The sequence below is a fragment of the Suncus etruscus genome, chromosome 17 (assembly GCF_024139225.1).
Source record: "Suncus etruscus isolate mSunEtr1 chromosome 17, mSunEtr1.pri.cur, whole genome shotgun sequence".
Classification (NCBI taxonomy): Eukaryota; Metazoa; Chordata; class Mammalia; order Eulipotyphla; family Soricidae; genus Suncus; species Suncus etruscus.
The window spans coordinates 72,207,223-72,227,253 of NC_064864.1; the positions used below are offsets into that span (position 1 = coordinate 72,207,223).

The 20,031-nt window shown below is 55.2% G+C and overlaps 2 protein-coding genes and 1 long non-coding RNA gene across 4 annotated transcripts; 2 read left to right on the top strand and 1 right to left on the bottom strand.

Annotated features, from left to right (window-relative positions):
* Positions 1 to 160: 160 nt before the first annotated feature.
* Positions 161 to 14,995, bottom strand: TUBGCP2 (tubulin gamma complex associated protein 2). 2 transcript variants are annotated; one of them, XM_049790543.1, is made up of 18 exons: positions 14,932 to 14,995; positions 12,414 to 12,603; positions 10,909 to 11,037; positions 10,352 to 10,528; positions 9,286 to 9,445; positions 8,861 to 9,068; positions 8,203 to 8,402; positions 7,771 to 7,960; positions 5,231 to 5,376; positions 4,216 to 4,396; positions 3,762 to 3,942; positions 3,003 to 3,175; positions 2,449 to 2,577; positions 2,159 to 2,279; positions 1,619 to 1,732; positions 1,385 to 1,510; positions 894 to 1,057; positions 161 to 414 (listed from the first exon to the last, which is right to left on the bottom strand). In XM_049790543.1, the coding sequence occupies exons 2-18, from the start codon at positions 12,561 to 12,563 to the stop codon at positions 279 to 281; spliced, it is 2,685 nt and encodes an 894-aa protein (XP_049646500.1). In that variant the 5' UTR covers positions 12,564 to 12,603; positions 14,932 to 14,995; the 3' UTR covers positions 161 to 278. The 2 variants fall into 2 exon arrangements, with proteins under 2 accessions (XP_049646500.1, XP_049646499.1); XM_049790542.1 differs by having other exon boundaries at positions 1,589 to 1,732.
* A 67-nt stretch (positions 14,996 to 15,062) lies between these two features.
* Positions 15,063 to 17,120, top strand: ZNF511 (zinc finger protein 511). The gene is made up of 4 exons (XM_049790564.1): positions 15,063 to 15,238; positions 16,001 to 16,074; positions 16,303 to 16,504; positions 16,586 to 17,120. Exons 1-4 carry the CDS (start codon positions 15,086 to 15,088, stop codon positions 16,796 to 16,798), a joined length of 642 nt encoding a protein of 213 aa, XP_049646521.1. The 5' UTR covers positions 15,063 to 15,085; the 3' UTR covers positions 16,799 to 17,120.
* A 487-nt stretch (positions 17,121 to 17,607) lies between these two features.
* LOC126033589 (uncharacterized) lies at positions 17,608 to 19,448 on the top strand. The gene is made up of 2 exons (XR_007504467.1): positions 17,608 to 17,763; positions 18,424 to 19,448. It is a non-coding gene; the product is annotated as an uncharacterized LOC126033589 (long non-coding RNA).
* The last annotated feature ends 583 nt before the right edge of the window (positions 19,449 to 20,031 follow it).

Below are 20,031 nucleotides of genomic sequence, written 5' to 3' on the forward strand. Positions count from 1 at the left end.
ACAGACCCTGAACAAAGAATTGGCCCAGCTCCCTCAACAGGTGGGGTGTGCTCTCCTGTTCATCCCTTCTTCCCAGTCACGGGGGTCCCTAGGGCTATCCTCCACTACCCCAACACCAGGGTATGGCCCAGCCCCTCTGCTCAGCACCACACTCAGAGTCTGGGTTTTCACTGTTTATTTGGGGCAAAGGGAAGAACAGGTTCAGCCGGAGGGGAGTGCCGAGGGCAGCCTAGTTCCAATGTGGCCTTAGCAGGCCAGCACAGGGCTGTCCCATGGGGTCACTGCGCAGTCACAGCAACCCTAGGGGCTGGTGCTGGTGGACCCCGAGGGCCAGGAACGTGGGGAGCTGTCCTCTGGCTCCTCTCTGCAGACAAACGCTCCAGACGCTCAGTATAGAAGCCATTGAAGTCGAGCCTGTGGGGGCCAGGGTGACTTCTGAGACCACTGGGCACAGCCAGAACTGAACACGAACTGACAGACACACATATGGACAAGCACACAGATAGACCAGAATATAGACACACACATGCATATGAACAGAGACAGGCACACAGGCATACTTCTAGTATACAGATACATGGACAGATATACAAGGACACACACTAAAGTGTTAGACTTCGTGGTTCCAGTATATAGGTCAGGATCTAGAAGGCAGCAGAGTCTGCAGCCAGGTGCTGTCCAGTCACTCCAGCTTTACTGCTACAGGTTGGTGCCCTGAGCTGGGTGCCCAGCCCACCTCCCCATCAAGTCCACCCTGGCCCTTCCTTCCCCCTCTGAGGGTGGAGGCTCAGACCCCTGCCCTCTGCCCGGTGTTTCCCACCACCCAGAGCCCCAGGGCCCTGGAGCCCGAGGGTATCTGGCCAGAAGCCAATGCAGTGTGGTGGCAGGCGGACCTGGAGATGACGCTGGCCATGCCGTGCTCACAGTCGCTGGTGCTGTAGATGCTCAGTCGGGCCAGAAGGTCCAGCAGGTGCGCAGAGAAGTTCTTGTCGAACTTGCTGATGGTGGCTTCAAAGCTGGAGGCCAGCTGCGGCGCGTCCACATGCTCAGCCAGGTGCTAGGGACAAGACAGCCATGAGGGCGGTGGCAGCCCCGTCTCTCCTCTTGGCTGAGCCTTGCTATGCGAAGGAACTTGTACTTCCGGCCCTGGACCACCTCCCGTGGCTCCGTGAGGAAGAAAGAGGCCATGGTCCCGTGTGCTGGGCACTGCTACCATGTACTGCATCTGCACTGAACTTGGATCCAGTCCCACTCAGAGGCCAACAGACCAGCCCTGCCCCTGGGAGCCTGGCACCTAGCCGCACACACACACCTGGAGGTGTTGGGGGCCTGTGTCAGTGACTCATGCCACAGCAGGCCTCTGGCCGCCCGCCCACTGCCGCACCTTCCTGGCATGCTCCTTCCTGGCACGCTCCTCCGCCCGCTCGACATCAGTGGGTGGTCCTAGCAGGCCATATTCTGGCGCCCTCGGGCACAGTTCACCATCTAGCTTCATGCTCTGTGTGAATCTCTGGAGGCAGGGAGGCGCGTATCAGCCGTGATGCACCTGTCCCCGGGCCCCATGCACACGCCTGGCACAGCAGCACACCTGCATGCAGTTGGTGAACATGACACACACGGACATGAGCTTGGAGAAGACGCGCAGCAGCTCAGGGTTGGTCAGCATGCAGTCCTTGAGGCACGAGTCCAGGAAGCCCGTGTGGTGACCCAGCACGTCGTCAATGTTGCTGGCCTGGGGGGTGAGGGATGGGGACCAATGCGGCTTCTGTCTGAGCCTGAGCCAGCTCTATGACAGAGGCCACGCATTTCCAGGACAGACCAAGGGACACAGGTGAAGCTCCAAAGGCACATGAGGGTGGGGCGCTCGGACCCTGTCAGAACCTCCAAGCCAGCACCCCAAGTACTCCCACCACACTTGAAGATCACTAAAGCCACTGCTGTCTCTGAACCCTCTGGGGGGACATCCTGATTAGTGCAGAACTTCTTGCATGTTCTGCTGTGCTCTGCATGACTTAGATCTCATGCCCTGAGAGACTGCTGAGTGGTCAAGGTGCCAGCCCTGTGTGCAGCTGACCCAGGTTTGATCTCTAGCAGCTCGATGACTGCCTCACCCTGCTGAGTGCGGCCCTGCCCAGTCTGCATACACAGCAGCGCTCACCGATCTAAGGTTCTTCTCCAGCACATGCCATGTGGGCTCCATCACCTCGAACATCATGTAGTACTGAATGTTCTGGACAAAGTTGAGCATCCGCTGTCGCAGTGTGAAGGCTCCAGCCAGCCTGTGAGGTAAGGGTCTTTGATAGAGCCGAATGGGGTCTACAGGCCAGCAGGCACAGAGCCTGGTCTAGCCTCCCTGGTTGCTGGAGGGGACAGGCCCACAGTCCCCACAGGAGTGCAAGGACATGCGTATGGATGGGAACTGTCTTTCTTGGGGAGGGGCAGACGCACCACTTTGCCGAGTGAAGTGAGCACTGCTTGGCTGCCTTGTTGCTGATCCACACATTACACAGCTGCCGCTCCACGTGCTTGCAGTAGAACATATGCCGGAAGAGCATCTGGTAGCGCGTTAGTGCTTTCCTTCAAGGGCCAGACAGGCAGTATAATGAGTAGGGCGCTGGCCTTGCACATGCTGACCGATCTATCCCTGCCACAATATAAGATCCTGAGAGACCCCCAAGAGTCATCCCTGAGTTCCACCGGGAGTGGCCCGGAAACAAACCACCAACAGAAAGACCAAATCTAGGACTGGCATCACAATCTAACCTCCAGTACTACATGGTGCCCTGTCATCTGCCCACCCACAGTGCAAAAACCAAGATAAACGGGAAAAGAGGCTCAAAAGACAAGGGCAGAGCCTGGGCCCTGCCACCCACCAACAAACTTGTGCAAACAGTCCAGTCACAGGTGGCAGTAGGGAGCCTCAAGGACACAAAAGCACACTAGAGCCATGGCCCACCCTCATGGTGAGTGGCCTGCAACAGCCACTCCACAGCCCCTCTCACCTGTTGATGATCAGGGACAGTGGCCACTTGACCACGTAGTCGAAGGAAAAGGCCTCCAGACCACTCAATGTGAGCTCCGTGGGGTCAGCCTGCACCATGGCCTTCTCTTGCTTGGTCTCGATGGCCAGGACTCTCAGGAGCTGAGTGATGAGGTCATGCGGCATGAGGTCAATCTGAGAAAAAGAGGAAGAAAGAGATGAGACCTGACTCAGCATACCACAGAAGCTCAGGAGCCCAGGGCCCAGCCGCACGCAAACACAGGAACTACTTCCCGAGGAAACCAGAAGCTCAAAGGAACTCAGCAAATGCTCCCCAGGGGCCCTAGGTTTATCCTGCACCAAGTAGGTGGGCACCACCCAGATGTCACAAATGGGAATAGAAACAAAACTGCCTACAAGTCACTGGGTGTGCTTGTGCCTGGGGATAACAGACAGAGGAACAGGCAGCCTTGTGGGGGAAGGAGAGGGGGATGAAAGAAGGGAGAGGAAAGGGGGAAGGAAAGAGAGGGAGAAGGGGAAAGCAGGAAGAGAGCAGAAGAGAAGGAAGGATTGGGAGATGGAGCAAGAGTGTAAGAGGGGAGGATTGGGGGATGGAGCAGGAGTGCAGCAATTAAGAAGCAGGGGCTCCAGATCGCTTGGCCTGAGGAGGAAGTGCTGGGGCTCTGCAGCTATCTGGTGTTTGGGCTGGATCTGGGATCCCTACATGCAGCTACTCTCCTGGGTCAGCCCCTGTAGCAGTCAGGGCCACCCCGCTGTCCACCTTGAGGTCATCCTTGTAGGGGTCGGTGTTGGCAGTGCTCATGCGCAGGGCCAGCTCCAGCAATGCCTCCAGGCGGGAGGGTGCAATGTCATCTACCGGCTTCTTCAACTCCTCTTCCGTGAGGTCCATGAAGTGCACGAAGAAATCTCCCTGGTCCATCAGGAAGTAACGCTTGATGGACCTATCAGAGAGGTCTGGGTGAGGCCTAGGTGAGACCTGGAGACCGGCGGGGGCACCCTAGGCAGGTGAGGCACAGGCCAGGTCAGCCCAACACCCTGCTCCTAGCTAGCATCCCAGGAAAAGGGGTGGTCTGGCCTGCAGCCAGGCTCAGGTGGGGACACAGTAGACACCCAGTGCCAGGGCTTGGGGATGCCAGTGTGGACACAAGTGGGTGGCCTCTAGAGCAGGAGCAAGCCGCATGTGGCAGCTAGGAGGGGGCAGAGCTGCCCATCACCTGAGGTGCTCCAGCAGTGCCTGTTCCTGCAGCAGAAAGCCCAGCAGCACCTTGCTGGCATAGCTGAAGGCCTGCTCAATCTGTTCCACGTAGGCCCGCTCCTTCAGCGTGTAGACCACTTCGGTAGCTGCGGGGCAGGTCACATCACGCCCGCATTCCCGGACCACGTTGAGATACTTCCCTGAAGGGGTCAAACAGCGGACCAGGGCCTCAGTGTGGCCTCAGGGTGCTGCACCAGAGGCAGGCAGTCATAGTCTTGTAGGACCAGCCCCTGGGGCCCCGCTCTGGTACTTCAAGCTGAGGTCTTAGGTCAAGGGAATGAGCCAACTCCAAACAGCCTTTGGCGCCATCTCAGGCTTCCGGACAGCTCTGCTTGGAGGCAATGTACCTGGCCAGGCAGCATATCCAGACTCTGGGCTCAGAATGGCCTTCAGCAGAAGACAGGACTGGGGGGGAGCATGCCCCTTAAGGCAAAGACAAGTTAGGGCTTTGGCCACAGGGTTCCAGAATCACAGAGATTCTGTTCCCCGTTGCCATTCTCTAGAGCCTGGCTGAGGGCAGGAACCAGGTCCTGGGGTTCACCTCCCTCAGTGCCTCCAAAGGGCACCAACACCCTCAAGTGGAGCACAGGGCCAGTAAGTCACCTGGCTGTTGGAGCAATTCATCAACACCGAGGGCATCTGAGACTCTGCTCCAAAGACCAGAGTGCTAGGCCAGTAGGAAGGGCACCTGCCTTCCATGAGGACGACTTGGGTTCAATCCCTGGAACTACCAGTATTAAGTTCTGAGCACAGAGCCAGGAGTAACCCAAGCAATGTTGAGTGTGGACCAAATGCCTAGATCTACTCCAGAAACACAACAATGCCACCACGAGGACCCAGGAACAAGGGGGCATGAGCCTCTGTGATGTACCTACTGGGGTCATGGGCAGTGCTGAGGAAGAGTGAACCAGGGCGGGCAGTCAGCAGAGCTCGCCACAGCCAGGTGCATTAGGTGGGTCAGGGGCACAGCTCACCAGTGCTCAGGACCTTGCCGGCCACCTTCTGCAGGAAAGACGGGATGTGCCTGGGCACCACGGTGTACCGCTGCTCCCAATACTTGTCATTGTAATCCTCCTGGATCTTCTCCTTCTGAAGCTCATGCTCCTCCACCATAAACTCGCTGCAAGCACATACCAGCTTAGGGCGTCACAGGGCATGGGGCCAAGCATAAAGAATCCCACATCTGGGGCCGCGAAGGTGGCTCTAGAGGTAAGGTATCTGCCTTGCAAGCGCTAGCCAAGGAAGGACCGCGGTTTGATCCCCCAGCGTCCCATATGGTCCCCCCAAGCCAGGGGCAAGGGGCAATTCCTGAGCACTTAGCCAGGAGTAACCCCTGAGCATCAAACAGGTGTGGCCCGAAAAAACAAAAACAAAAACAAAACAAAAAAAAGAATCCCACATCTGTGCATGAAGTGGGGCACCAAGGCTCAGGCATGTGTAGGCCCAAGTGGAGGCGGCTTCCTTCAGGACTGAGGACCAAGCCTCACCTCCTCCAGGGACTGAGACACTTTTAGGGAGCTGTTCCATGAAGCTGTGGGGTGCTGCAACTTGACAGGAGGTGGGACATGGCTTGACAGGCTGAAGCCTGGTTTGATCACCAGCATCAATTGTGCCAGAGTCAGGACTGATCCAAAACCCAGTGAGGAAATAAAAATGGAAGAAGGTGGAGCCGGAGTGATAGCATAGATGTAGGGCATTTGTCTTGCGTGTGGCAGACTTGGGACAGACCAGGGTTTGATTTCCAGCATCCCTTTTGGTTCCCTGAGCCTAACAGGAGCAATTTCTGAGTGCAGAGCTAGGAGTAACCTCTGAGCACCACCAGGTGTGGCTCTAAAACAAAACAAAAAAGGCAGACAAATAAAAGCACTTTAAAAAATACAAAGGGGGAGGGGCTAGACTCCTCAAACTATGGCCCACAGGCCACATACTATATTTGTATCTGTTTTGTTTCTTCATTGCAAAATAAGATATATGCAGTGTGCATAAGAATTCGTTCATAAGTGTTTTTTTTTTCTATAGTCAGACCCTCCAATGGTCTGAGGTACAGTGAACTGGCCCCCTGTTTAAAAAGTTTGAGGTCCCCTGGGCTAGAGTGATTGCACAGTGGTAGGGTGTTTGCCTTGCTAATAGCCTGTGGGTATCCCCTTCCTCCACTTACTGTTTATCCCACCTGAAACAACAAACACCAGGAATGGTAGAGGAGTCTGCCTGGGGGGGAAAGAGGGGGTAAGAGAGAAACAGAGGGGCCCGAGTGGGCGCACTAGAGGTAAGGCCTTTGCCTTGCAAGCACTAGCCTAGGATTGACCGTGATTCAATCCCCGGCATCCCATATGGTCCCCCCAAGCCAGAAGTGATTTCTGAGAGAGAGCCAGAGAGGAGGAGGCTGGGAGACCATTAAATAGGAGCTGGGGCTGGAACTCAGCAAGGAAGCATGTAAAGCAGCAAAAAAGGAGAAATTAAAGAGAAAGACAAGGTTTAGGAGCAGCAGGAAGAGTAACAGGCAGAGATAGAAGAGAAGCAGCAGAGAAAGGCTGCTTGAAAAGTTTAGCATAGAAGCCATGTGAGGAAATGCAAATGGTGGTTAGGACCATGAAATAGCTAGCTGACTCCTATGTAACTTTTGTTTGTTTGTTTTTGGGTCACACCCAGCAGGGCTCAGGGGTTGGTTACTCCTGGCTCTATGCTCAGAAATCGCTCGTGGCAGGCTCAGGGGACCATATGGGATGCTGGGATTCGAACCACTGACCTTCTGCATGCAAGGCAAACACCTTACCTCCATGCTATTTCTCTGGCCCCAACCTGTGCAACTTAAACTGACTGATTGTGATAATTTCTCCACCTTTACCCTTCAATTTCCAGACCCGCTGGCTGAAGGGGCAAGGGGCGCCAACCCAAGGAAGGCCTCACCCAACACACGTGGACGGTCTCATGAAAGCAACAACAGCCGACTCAGGGCAGACCCAGTTTGACCCCCAGTATCCTATATGGTCCCCCAGGAACGATTTCTGAGCACAGAGCCCGAAGTATCCTGAGTGCCTTTGCCAGGTGTGACCCAAAACTCAAAACAACAAACAAAAAAAACACAACCAGGCCAGCAGCTGGAGTGATAGGACAGTGGCAGGGCGTCAGCCTTGCACATAGCCTACCTGGGACCTACCCAGATTTGATGCCCAGCATCCCCTATGCTTCCCCGAGCCTAACCTGAGTGAAATCTGAGTGCAGAGCAGGGACTAACCCCTGAGTGCAGCCAGGTGTGTGGGGGTGGGGGTCGGGGGGACAACTGACACAAAAACCACAAAAACCCACACCCACAGGCTAGAGTCCCTAGCATCTAAATACACTGTGGCATGTAGGAAGGGCAGCAGAGTGGTCAGAGCCCGATTCAAGGAGACTCAGAACACTAGAGTGAAGGCAACAGTGCCCCCTGCAGACACTGTCCTGACTGCATAGGGCCCCGTGCCTCTGTAAGCACCTCCTCACTCTGCCTGACCACCCTGGTGCCAACCCACCTCACCTATACGGGTCGTCAATGATTCCTCTGTAGATCCACTTCTCCAGAATCTCGAAGTAGGGCACACTGGCGGCCTTGGTAAGGTATAGGCACAGCTCCTGCGCCTGGCTGTCTCCCGTGTAATTGAAGCTGCGGTCGTGTAGAAGGCTGAGGGTGGCCCCTCCCAAACACTCGCCTTTGTCCACTGACGTGGCTGCAAGGAGACAGGGTGCTTGCATGCAAAGGGGAGCAGCCAGAAGCCCCCAGCCATGTTTCCCTCCCTATGGAGGAAGCACTCAGACTACTCAGAGCTTTCTAGCAGCAAACAAGCATGGCTCTGCCTCACTCCCTGGAGCAGAAGGAAAGGAGGTGGCCAGTGCATGGTATGGGCAGCTGCCCACACTTGGTCCCAGCCACAATCGTCACACTGTTGGACCTGGCTGAGGCGTCACATACCCAGGGAGGCCAGGATATCAGCAGTGCGCATGGCCGGCTGAATGTAGAACCAGAGCTTCTGCAGGGACAGCAGCCCCTGGCGCTGCAGCTGCTCCAGCTGTGTGACCAGGATCAGGTACTCTTTCACCAGTGTCCTCATGGCAGCCGCCAGGGCATGGTTCACCTGCCCATACTCGAAGGACGACTTCTCTTCAATGAACCTGCACAGGCAGCTTTGCGTCATCTGCAGCCTCTACCACAAGATGCCCCAAGTCGCCAGGGCATTTGCCTTGCATGCAGAAGGCCAGTGGTTCGAATCCTGGCATCCCATATGTCCCCCAAGCTTGCCAGGAGCGATTTCTGAGCATAGAGCCAGGAGGAACCCCTGAGCACTGCTGGGTGTGACCCAAAAACCAAAAACCAAAAAAAAAAAGATTCATCTTACTTTGTTTCGGTTTAGGCCAAATCTGAGTTGTTATGGGCTGACTCCTAGCTCTGTGCCTAGAATCCCTCCTGGTGGAAATCAGGGAAGTATACAGGGTGTTAGGGACCAAACTGGGTTGGCTACATGCAAGGCAAGTGCCCTCCCTGCTGTACTATCTTTGTCCCTCTGTGCTACTCTTTAGGAAAAAATGCAGGCCATCTCTCCACACTGCTCTCGGGCCTCCGCTGCACCTACCTGGTGATGGTGGAGTAACTGGCAGCCACAGGCAGAATCCTGCCCACCAGCTCTCGGACGGATAGGTCCAGGTTGGGGTCTACGAGGAAGGTGCGGCCCTGTCTTCCAGTCAGGGGCTGGGCTGTGATGTACCTGCCGTCCACACCCACCAGCACATACAGCAAGTCTTCCACCACGGCCGACTCCTGGGCAGCCAGCGGCAGTGAGCCTGCGGCAGACACCAGATGGGGTCACTCCCCGCTGCTCACAGGGAGCCAGGCTGCCACCCACTGCTCTCCACACCCCCAGAATCACAGAAATGAAAACCCAAGACTGCGCTGGCCCCAGGGAGCGGTGGACATTGAGGCCTCCAAACTAAAGGACAGCCTGAAGCTGCGGACTGGCCCACAAGCACCCCTCATTGCCAGGGGAGATGCAGCACATACCTATGGGCACGGTGGTATCTGTGCTTGGGCCTGAGCCGGTTAAGAAGTCCCCGAGCAGCGTGGGCCTCTCGTACACCCAGGCAGGGAAAACCGGGAGCTGCTGGCCTGAGTTTTTTTTGTTCTGCTTGTCTCGAAGCATCTTTCTTGTAAGTTCCAGAGACTAGTGACAGTGTTTCAAGAACAAGATCAGAAAGACACTTTCAGGACAGACAGGCTTCAGGGAGCACTGTGGACAGAGTATGGCACCTACACCAGTCTGCCCCCAGGACCCAGATCCGGCTCTGCTCTGCTCTGTGTGACACCCAAGCCAAGTCACTTCCTGGGAGGGTGCTCCCTGCCCGAATGCCAAGCTTTGGTGGGCTCAGTGTCCAGGAGTGCAACGTGGCACTCACTGAGTTCACCCAGGCTATCTCACAGGAGTGTGAAGCCTACACGAGACCAGGACACGCACCCAATGGTGGTCCACAGAGAAAACACAGGTGGGGAAGGATGGCCAGGTCTGATGGTCAGCCCAGGGTCCCCCAGCACTGCCCAGAGTAACCCCAAGAGCAAAGCACCAAGCCAGGAGCATCCCTCAAACATGCCAGGAGGGGCTTCCCTGAAGAATTACAAAGAGAATGAAAACAATCCAGCAAGAACCATCTAGAAAGTATCACCTAAGGAAAGCAGCTCTCAGGAGTCAACGAAGTAAAGGAGTCCCACATGTTTTGCTCAAAATGCACGTCAGGGATAGAGTAACAAGGATTAAGGTGCTTGCCTTGCACATGGTGATCTGGGCCTGTTCCCCATGCAGGTGTGGCCTCAAACCAAAATAAACCCAAAGCACAACTACCCACTCAGCTAGGCCCACTTGCTCAGAGCAGGACATCAGAGGTTCGCATCTCTGCCCTAGAAGAGCCTGGAGGGGGGCAAGCAGATGGCTCAGAGGCCACAGACTGGCCTGGCAGTGACTATCTTGAGCACCAGGGAGGGTGAGAAGCAGATCAGAAAGACCCGGGGCAAAGCAACCTCTCCAGACACGGTGTGGGTCACTCTGAGGTATGGGTCAGTGCTGCAGGCAACGCACCTGCTGCAAGGTGGAGCCTGTGGCAACGCTGCCCAGCTGCTTCCTCAGCTCCTCCAGCTCCTGCATCGAGATTCTGGAGGCCATGGCCGGGGTGCCAAAGCCGGGGATGCTGCTGGTGGTGGCAGCGGCTGCCAACTCAGCTCTTTCTTTGGCATTCTGCTGGAGGTACTGTAGTGTCTGAAAGGATGCAAAACTGGCGTTATTCAGCTCAAGAGGCAGACCGGTACCCGCCCTTCTGTGGCCCCATGCAAGCACAAATGCCTGAGGTCCTAGAAATGTGCTCTCCTGGGCTGCCTGCTGCCGGGCCTCATAGCTCACACACAATTCTTCAACTGCATCTCTAGGACACTGCCATGTCCATTTGACACTCATCCTGGTGCCCAGTAGACCACAAAGGTGCCAGGCCCAAAGCAGCTTTCCTTGGCATGACTGGGGCTTGGCATTGTCTATCTCACAGTTCCATCTTCTATCCCTCAGACCACAGGACAAGACACAGCCCTGGGGAAATCAGTGCAGCAGATGCCAGAAGAGGGCGCTACTGAGGGTCCAGGACATACCTGCCTGTCCTCCGTGAGCTTGGACAGCAAGTACACCAAGGAATCAAGGTTCCTGGTGCTTTTAGACTTCAGCTCATCATATTTCTTCAGAAAGTCTTCTGGAGTACGAGAAAATTCTGCTATCTTAACCTTAAAAACACAAAAGCAATTAAGTGATAGTTATCAACAAAGGACTTAAGTTAAAAACCAGAGTCATGAGTCGGAGAGATAGCACAGTGGTAGGGCGTTTGCCTTGCATGCAGAAGGACAGTGGTTCGAATTCCAGCATCCCATACGGTCCCCTAAGCCTGTCGGGGGCGATTTCTGAGCACAGAGCCAGGAGTAGCCCCTGAGCACTGCTGGGTGTGACCCCCCCCCCCCAAAAAAAAAAACTCCAGAGTCACAACAGGGGCCCAGGGCTCCATGGTCTGTTCTGGAGGCCATGACTTCTTATTGACTTAAAAGTTTCTTATGTGTCAAATAGAATTGGGAGTACTCTGAAACTCTATTCTGCCCATTTTATCTGTCTTGTCCTCCTTCTAAGCATGAATAATAAACATAAGGCCAGAGTGGTAACACAAAGTGGTATGGACGTTAGCCTTGCACCTGGATGACCCAGGCTTGACTCCTGACATCCTATATGATTCTCTGAGCCTGCCAGGAGTAATCCACAAGCGCTGCCAGGTGTGACCCAAAAACTAAAATCCATGAGTGGGTGAGACCACCCCAGGCACTGTGTTTCTTTTTTTGGGGGGTGGGGGGTTGGGGTTGGGTCACACCTGGTCACACACAGGGATTACTCCTGGCTCTCTGCTCAGAAATAGCTCTGGCAGGCTCAGGGACCAAATGGGATACCAGGAATCGAACCAGGGTCTGTCCTGGGTTGGCTGCATCCAAGGCAAACGTCCTACCACTGTACTATCACTCTAGCCCCAGGCACCGTGTTTCTAACCCCTTAGGCAGAAAGGTCTGATGAAGCAGTGTAGCAGCTGAGAAATAATACCAAGCCAGTGAGTATTGAATCCCACAGTGAGGACAGATTTACTAGTCAGCCTGCTTTTGACCTCATGGCCTCTCTCTGCCATGTGCTCTCTCTGCCCCACCAAAATCCAGCATTCCTCTTTCTTTATAGCCAAACTCACCAGGGTGGGGGAAGGTCCTATAATCCAAGTGGGCTTTTACATATCAAAATAATAGGTTGTCGGAAGAGGAAGTCAAGGGAACACTTTTGTTTAGGATTTCAGCTAGGTTCACTTTACAATGAATAACCAAGGCCTCATAATTGTCCTAAAAGCAGATTTAAAGATATATACCTTTCATTCTGAATTAAAATTGCAATACAGAACTACTTTAGGTACAAACAAAATTCCTTCAAAGAAATAACACTAAAACATCCTTTCTGCCTGATGATGCTCTGAGAAAATGTCTCCTCCTCACAGGTCCCAAAGTCAGGATGACAGGCTCTCAGCTCAGTGCATCCTTGCACCTCTGCAGGCCCAGTCCAACCAGGGGATCAGCCAGCTCACCTTAGCACTGTGTGCAGACACAGTGGTTGTCACGTATGGGGTTCTGTTCTTCTGCAACAGCTCAATATAGACCTCGGCCCCATCCCCACCGTGCACACGCAGCAAACTCAACAGCTCGTTGACATCATGGTGAATACGAAACTCACTCATAGTTCTGGTTCCTAGATGCCAGCAACATCACAATGTCCTCCTGAAAGACAGCGGGAAGAGACAGACAGCGAGATGCTGTGAGGACACACTCAGTGGGCCAGCCTGGTAGCATTGGTCTCTGGGACGTCCAACAGCTCCCCCTGCAGGAGACATCTGGGCTGTAGCTTCTAGGATCCAGGTGGTGGATTTAGTCCTTTCAGCCTCATTCCAACTGGTGCATGGACATGGCTACTCAGGTTTGGGCTCTCTGCTCCTCTGCAGCTTCCAACTTTACAGTGCTGGACTACTTAGGGACGGTTCCCCAAGTTGGGAAGTTTTCATGTCCAGCTGTGCAACAGTCCTGGGCCAATAAGAGCACTGCCATTACACCCTTGCTCCTGCCTGAGTGGAACTCTGACTTTTCCCCTCTGATCAGCTCTGTGCACTTCTCAGGTACAGTTTGACACTATCATGCTTTCAGGGGAGAGTTGGACCACACCCAGCAATCTCATAGCTCTCCTGCCAGTGCTCGGGACTATATGGGCACCAAAGATCAAATTTGGGTGAGCTATGTGCTAAGGCCAGGTACCCAACCCATCCTCTGGCCCATATTTCCTTTTCTTGCCCAAATAGCTCTGCAGGAGAGCTGATCAGGCCTCTACTGCAGCTGACCAGGTGGCCATACTACAGAAACATGTCCCATGTACACAGCCTGTACCTCTGACTCTAACTCCATTAGACTAACTTGGGGGTTGAACTCCTTTCTGTTCCATAATGCGTTAGCCAAGAGCATGTAGTTGATCCAAATAAATATACACACATACTCACAGGCAAAAGCCACATGTTAACGCAAGTTACTGACACGAGGGATCCTACTTTGAGCTCACAAACTCTGGGTGATCAAAGAATACTTGGATGTGTCTCATCTGGTACTGGGGCATGCCCCCAACCAAATGTACCATAGACACAGCACTTCCAGTGCTCTCTGACACAGCAAAGCTGTTTTGATCTATAAATTTTCTGGGGCCTATATTTTTTTGTTTTGGGGTCACACCCTGCAGCGTTCAGGAGCCACTCCTGGCTCTATGCTTAGAAATCGTTGTCGTCCCCCCCCCCCCCCCCGTGGGCAGGCTCAGGGGACCATATGGGATGCTGGGATTCGAACCATCCTTCTGCATGTAAGGCAAACACCTAACCTCCATGCTATCTCTCCGGCCCCGAGGGGCCTATTTTTGGGGGGGAATCACACCTGGTGGTGTTCAGGGCTTGCTCATGGCTTTCTGTGCTCAGGAATCACTCATGGCAGGGTTCATGAGACAGTATGTGGTGTCAGGAAGGCATCAGGATCGGCAGCTTTCTAAACAGATGCCTTAACCCTGTACTAACTTTCTGGAGCCCTGACATCTTTCAATTGATCCTTAAAGACTCCATAACCCACAGGTCAGGAGCCCCCTTGCTAACAGTTCCAGCAATGAGCCAGGATGGAAACAAAAGGCAGAAGTCCTGGGCAATGCTTACAATATGCGGACTAGGTGGTGGTGCTGCGACCGTGAGCTCCGAGGGAGAAAAGGCTTCTCCAGCCATGCCTGAAGCATCTACCACTCGACACTAAGAAGCCCTGGGGTTCCCTGGAGTAACTCCCCATGCACTAGGAACTCTGGGGACACCCATCCAGAGCTGGAGTGGGAAAAGTGGGCACAGGGCGTGAGCACTGGGCAGTCTATGCTCCCATTTCATTTCAGGATAGGTTGCATGGATGTCTGTAGCCTTCTGGGAAGGGTCAGGTCACAGGAAGCCACTGCAGTTCTGCTCACCACCCCCATTCCCCATTAAAAACAAACAAACAAACGCAATACCCAGAATAATTGAAATGGCAAAGGGGGAGCCCGTGCACTCCAAAACCAACTATTCCCGTTGTCAGGGGCTAGGTCCTGGGTGCAGGTCTTCCTATGCTGGGAGACACGTCTGTCTTCCTTTCACAAACGGCAGAGGACAGACAGCCCAGTCTGGGTACAAGACTGTCGCCACCATAGGATGCCCACCCGGTGCTCAAGTCCTGAGGCCGCTAGGCCCCGCCTTGCAGGCAATCTGCGGGCGCCCTTTCCTCTTCCCGCTCCAGACTTTCTATCCTGTGAAACCCCCCGATCTAGTCGTGGTCCATTCTCCCAGGCTAACTGGAGAAATAAGGCCCTGAATGCTCTCGGCCTACAGCAATGGCATCCTAGGACGCAGCCCATCGGGCCCCAGCCCAGGGCCAGCTTGCAACCACACTCGGCTAATCGCAGATCGCCCATCTTTGGGGGCCACGCAGTCCCGCGCACGTCCGAGCAGGCGCGTCACGGCGGGAGCTGCGGCAGCCGAGGGGCGACAGGATCCCGGCGCGACTCACCGAAAGCGCGCGCGGGGACAGAGCGCCAAAACCCTCTCGGCGCGCAGCCGGGCGGCGGGGGAAGTGACGTCACGTGCGCGACGTCACTGACGTCACTTCCGGCCCGTTTCGGCGGCCGACGGTGGCCGGGAGGCTGAGGCGGCCGGTGCGCGCCATGCAGCTCCCTCCCGCGCTCTTCATTCGGCTGGCTGAGGGACCCGGGGCGGCAGAGCCGCTGCCCGTGGAGCGGGACCCCACAGCCGGGGCCACGCCATTCTGCTTCGCGGCCCGCCGAGTGCGCTTCCCGCGGGAGCACGAATTCTTCGAGGTGCGGGAGCCGCGCTGGAGAGGGCGGTTGTGGGCGTGGCCGAACCTGGGTGGGCGTGGCCAAGTCTAAATGGGCGTGGCCTGTCCGGACGGGGCGTGGCCGGCCCTAAACGGGGCGTGGCCCGGGTGGGTGGGCGTGGTCGATCGCGGCGGACAGGTCTGTTCTGGATGGGACAGGGCGAGGTAGGTGGGCTGGAGAGGGCTGCTGTGAGCTGGACCTGCCTACGGGGAGGAAGGGCCCGAGGCCTATGGACGGGGCCTGTTGCAAGTCAGCCCCTGAAGAGGTTGACTGATGGAGGGATGGAGGATGAGATCTTTCCCCTTCAGCTCGAAGCACGCATCTGCCATCCTGTCTAGCCGACAGTTCTGAGATGAAACTGCGGGTAAACAGCTCTCAGACAGTCAGGCTTGTGGAAATATTAGCTTTATTCGGTGGACAAGACTGAAGTCCAAAGCCTCAGCCTCAGTTTCTGCCACAAGCCTCTCGCCTTCCACAGACCCTTGTTTTTATCCCCCAGAATCAGGTACCACCCAATGGTGGGATCAGATACCACCCAATGGTGGAGGCAGAATCAGGTACCACCCTAGGGTGGGGGCAGAATGCCAGGTCACACCCTAGGGTAGGGCACAATCACCATCAGAGTAGGGTCAGTAACATAATAATCCCCTAAAATATTTACATACACAACAGGGGCCTATGAATGGGGCCTGACTAATGTTGTGGTCTGTCCTCCCTCCATGCTTACGGCAACGTTTCCTTTAGGATGGAGACGTGCAGCGACACCTGTACCTTCAGGACCTGCTCACGCAGGTTACCGAAGTGCCAGAGAGTCCGAGGTGAGTGCAATGCCTTTCTTCCTGGTGACCTGTCCTAAGCCCAGTGTTGGCCTCAAGGCCCCTCCAGTGCCCACCCAACTGTCCTGTGCAAAAATCCCCTTCTGAACTCGCAATAGCAAAAGAGAACTCACAAGGTTCCGATGAGCTTGTAGGCACGAGGCGGAGGGTCATGTGTCAGTGATCATAGTCCTCCCCTCCATTCTCGCCCCCACTGTGTTTCCTCGCCAGCGTGCCTGAGTTTCCCTGCCAAGTAGCGGGCTGCTGCCAACTGTTCACTACACTGCAGGCATATGAGCAACACTACCATGCCCTGCACCGGAATGTCTGCTCCTTCTGCAAGCGGGTTTTCCCCTCGGGACACCTGCTGGACGTCCACATCCTAGAGTGGCATGATGCACTTTTTCGGGTCCTGTCTGAGAGGCAGCCCATGGTAGGTGGCATGGAGTGAGGGACAGTGTGGCATCCGGTCTGTGGTCATTCCCACGCTGAGGTGACCCTGTTTCTCTTTCAGTATCAGTGCTTGGTGGAAGGCTGTGCGGAGAAGTTCAGGAGCAGCCGAGACAGGAAGGATCACCTGGTGACAAGTCACCTCTACCCTGCAGATTTCCGCTTTGATAGACCCCCGAGAAGCCAAGGATGTGCGAGGTGCGGGCAGAGCCTCCTGAATATTCTCTGCAGGGGCCTAGGAGACCCTACCCCCCACATCATCATGCCTGGCTCCTAACACATGGGAGTCACCGACCAGAGCGCTCTTGTGGCTCCTCTCCTGGGGCAGCCCCATCTCAGGTATCACTGCCTAGGGGCCTGTGTGTTTGATTCATCCTGGGCACAGAGCTCTTCCTGTGTGTGGGGGCCTGGTAGGTTCACAAACCTGACAGAAACAACTCTTTTGGGGTGCACATACTATGGGGTATCCTTAGGAGAGTGTATGGGGGTCTGCAGCAGTGCAGGCTGGCTGCATCTGTGCTGAGTCTCTGAGAGCTCATTGTGATGAGTAGATTCTTCAAAGGCCTCAGTAAAACAATTTTCTCTCTGCTGTCACTGGGCAGAGACAATCCCACCTTGTGCTGGCCTGGTGCTCTGCAATGAGCCGATTTTTTTTTTTGTTTGGGGAGGGCCACACCCGGTGACGCTCAGGGGTTACTCCTGGCTTGGGGGACCATATGGGACGCTGGGGGATTGAACCGAGGTCTGTCCGGGGTCAGCAAGGCAAGCGCCCTACCACTACGCTACTGCTCTGGCACCAATGAGCAGATTCTCATAACACTTGCCCCATCACTGACCCCTGGGATAGCAAGACACTATGTGATACCAGGCTGTGTGACGCGTACAGGCATGTGGCCCACATGGGGTCTGCAAGGGTGACGGATGAGATGAGAGTGACCAACTATTGGCACCAAGCTAATGAAGTGGGAACTTATTCTGGGAGTACTCAGTGGCCCCAAGTATTGGGATGGGAGATGAAAGCTGCTTCCTTTGTACTCATTTCCTGGGGGACTCCTGGAGCTGGGGGAGTGTCGTCTATAGCTGCTCAGGTCTCCTTCCTCACAGCTCCAACGCCCTGTGCCTGCCGGCAGAAGCCATGGGGGTTGACAGGGAGCAACCAGAAGGGGACACCATGGAAGTCTGCTCTGCACATACAGTGTCCCCTGCAGAGCCCACAGGGGAGCGGCCAAGGCCCAGACACAGGTCAGTGTCCAGCTTATTCTTCACATGAGATTCAGTGCTGGCTTGAAGCCTTGCCCAGTGGTGTGTCTTTGCTTACCGTTATCATCCACTGCTAGACACGACCAGGGTCTCCAAAGAGATCTGCTTGGCTGTGTGATGGGCGACTAAAGCTCTGTGCTAGGGAGAATGTTGAACTCCATGGAGGGAGCTGCATTCCTTTTCCCTCAGCAGTGGGCATTGACCCTGCATTTCACCTGGTTCTGGGGGAAAAGGCAGCAGGGCTTCCTCTGACAGCCGGGAGCTGAGGAGCCTGCCACTGCTGTGTCTGCTCTGTCTCTGCTGTGTGTATGTGGTGTGTGCTGCATGTGGGCTGGTATCCTGGTACTCAGTGCTTCGGGTGGGTGGGAGCTGCCGTGGGAATCTGGTGGGACAGTGCAGGCTGGAGGGAGCCTAAAGAATGTTTAGAGGGCGAGGGGGAGTGTCTGAAGGCAGAAACAAGCCAGGGCTGCGGCTACTGGAGATTGGTGCTAGAGCTTGGGGCAGTGGGTGGCTAGGGGGTTGAGTGCCTGCTGCTTGGGCAGGAGGGCCCGCTCATTCCCCAGACAGTCCCAGCAGTGAGTGGGGCAAGGCTCCAAATGTAAATAAATCACCAGGTTGGTCTCAAACTTTCTCCTGTTCCAGAATTCCTTCCACCATCTGTTTTGGCCAAGGAGCATTGCGAGGATTTAAAAGCACCAAGAAAAGGACTAAACACTGATGGTTGAGACAGAAACACCGAGGTCTGGTGACAGCCTGGGGTCAGCAGCCAAGCTCTCTTAAGTGTCCTGGGTGGGCATCTTTGTGTCTTCACCAGGGAGGTAAAGGCGAGAAGCAGCAAAGCGCCCCAAGCCTTTGGGAACCCCAGTCATGCGGAGCCAGCCAGGAGGGTCTCAAGTGAGGACATGAGTTCGTATGGGAGCTGGGAGCTATGTCTGTTTTCAGCCATGTGATGGCAAAATGTTCAGGGCATCTTAGAGCCTGGAGTCCTGGGCAGGGCCACTCTACTCTGAGGAGTAATGCTGAGAAAGGCCCGTGGCCATCTTACAAGTCCTGTCTGTCCACACAGCTCATCTGACGCCCACACAGGTGGGGAAGGGGCTTAGCTGTGAGCAACATATACATGAGAATACAGGCTTGCCACTAACCCTCACCTGCTGCTCACCACAGCTGCAAGTTCTGGGTATGAAATAGGACAGGTGACACCAGGCTGCGCTAGGACCAGCTTCACAGATCTCCAGCCACAGTTGTATTTTAGGGCTCCCTGCCCCAGAAATTTGGACCCACCCCACTGAAAGGTCCATAGGTAGATGTGGATCCCCAACAGGCTGCTACAGTCACTGGTGGGGACTGTAGTGGACAAGACAAAGTACTCCCCTGCAAGGCCAGAAAGGTTCCTCAGAGTAAAGCAGGAATAAAGGCTGAGGGAAGAATCCCAGGACTGCCTGAGTCCAAGCTCATTCCCTGCCCAAACATTAGTCACAGGATGTCCCGGCAGAGAAAGTAGGGGAAACATTTTGGAACGCCAACCTGCTGCTCTCCATCCTCATGTCGCCTAGATCTCAATGCCTATGTATGCCCTTAGCTCTCCTCCCTCTGGAGACACCAGTCTCCTGGCACGCACCTCACTCCTGACTTTCTTCCAATAAAAGGTGTTTGCTTTCCTTTGGGTCTCTGCCTGGAAGTGTTTTCTGCAGAGGTAGGACTGGCCAAGGGAGACTCACTTCCTTCAGAGGACCATCCCCATCTTGTGCCATGACACTCTGGGAATGCAGTGCCTGATGTCTGCTCAATAACTGGAGAGATAGAGTGTCTGTGTCAGGCAGGTGTTTGTGGCCAACAAACAGCCCTGGTTCCTAGCTGCTCCCCAGAGACCAAGGAGGATCCAGGAGAAAGGAGGCTGCTAGATCAGAAGACCCCATGTAGCCCTGCCACAGCTTCAGGGCTCAAAACACCAGTCAGGGAGTGCTATAGCCCACTGATGGGGCCTACGGAGCAGATGCACCCCACAAACAAGGTCTGAGAGCACACACACCACACAGACAATTCCTGTGTGTTGTCCCAGCACTGTGGGATTTTCTGTGTGTTGTCCCTGCACTGTGGGATTTCCTGTGTGTTGTCCCTGCTGTAAGGGGTGTGCAGGACTCAGCCTACTGACACCTCCACACGACCCAGCCCTGACCAGGAGTTGCTGGGCAGCACATGCCAGTCTGGCCTTGGACCCTGAATGCAGAAACTCAGCCTGGCCAGGGT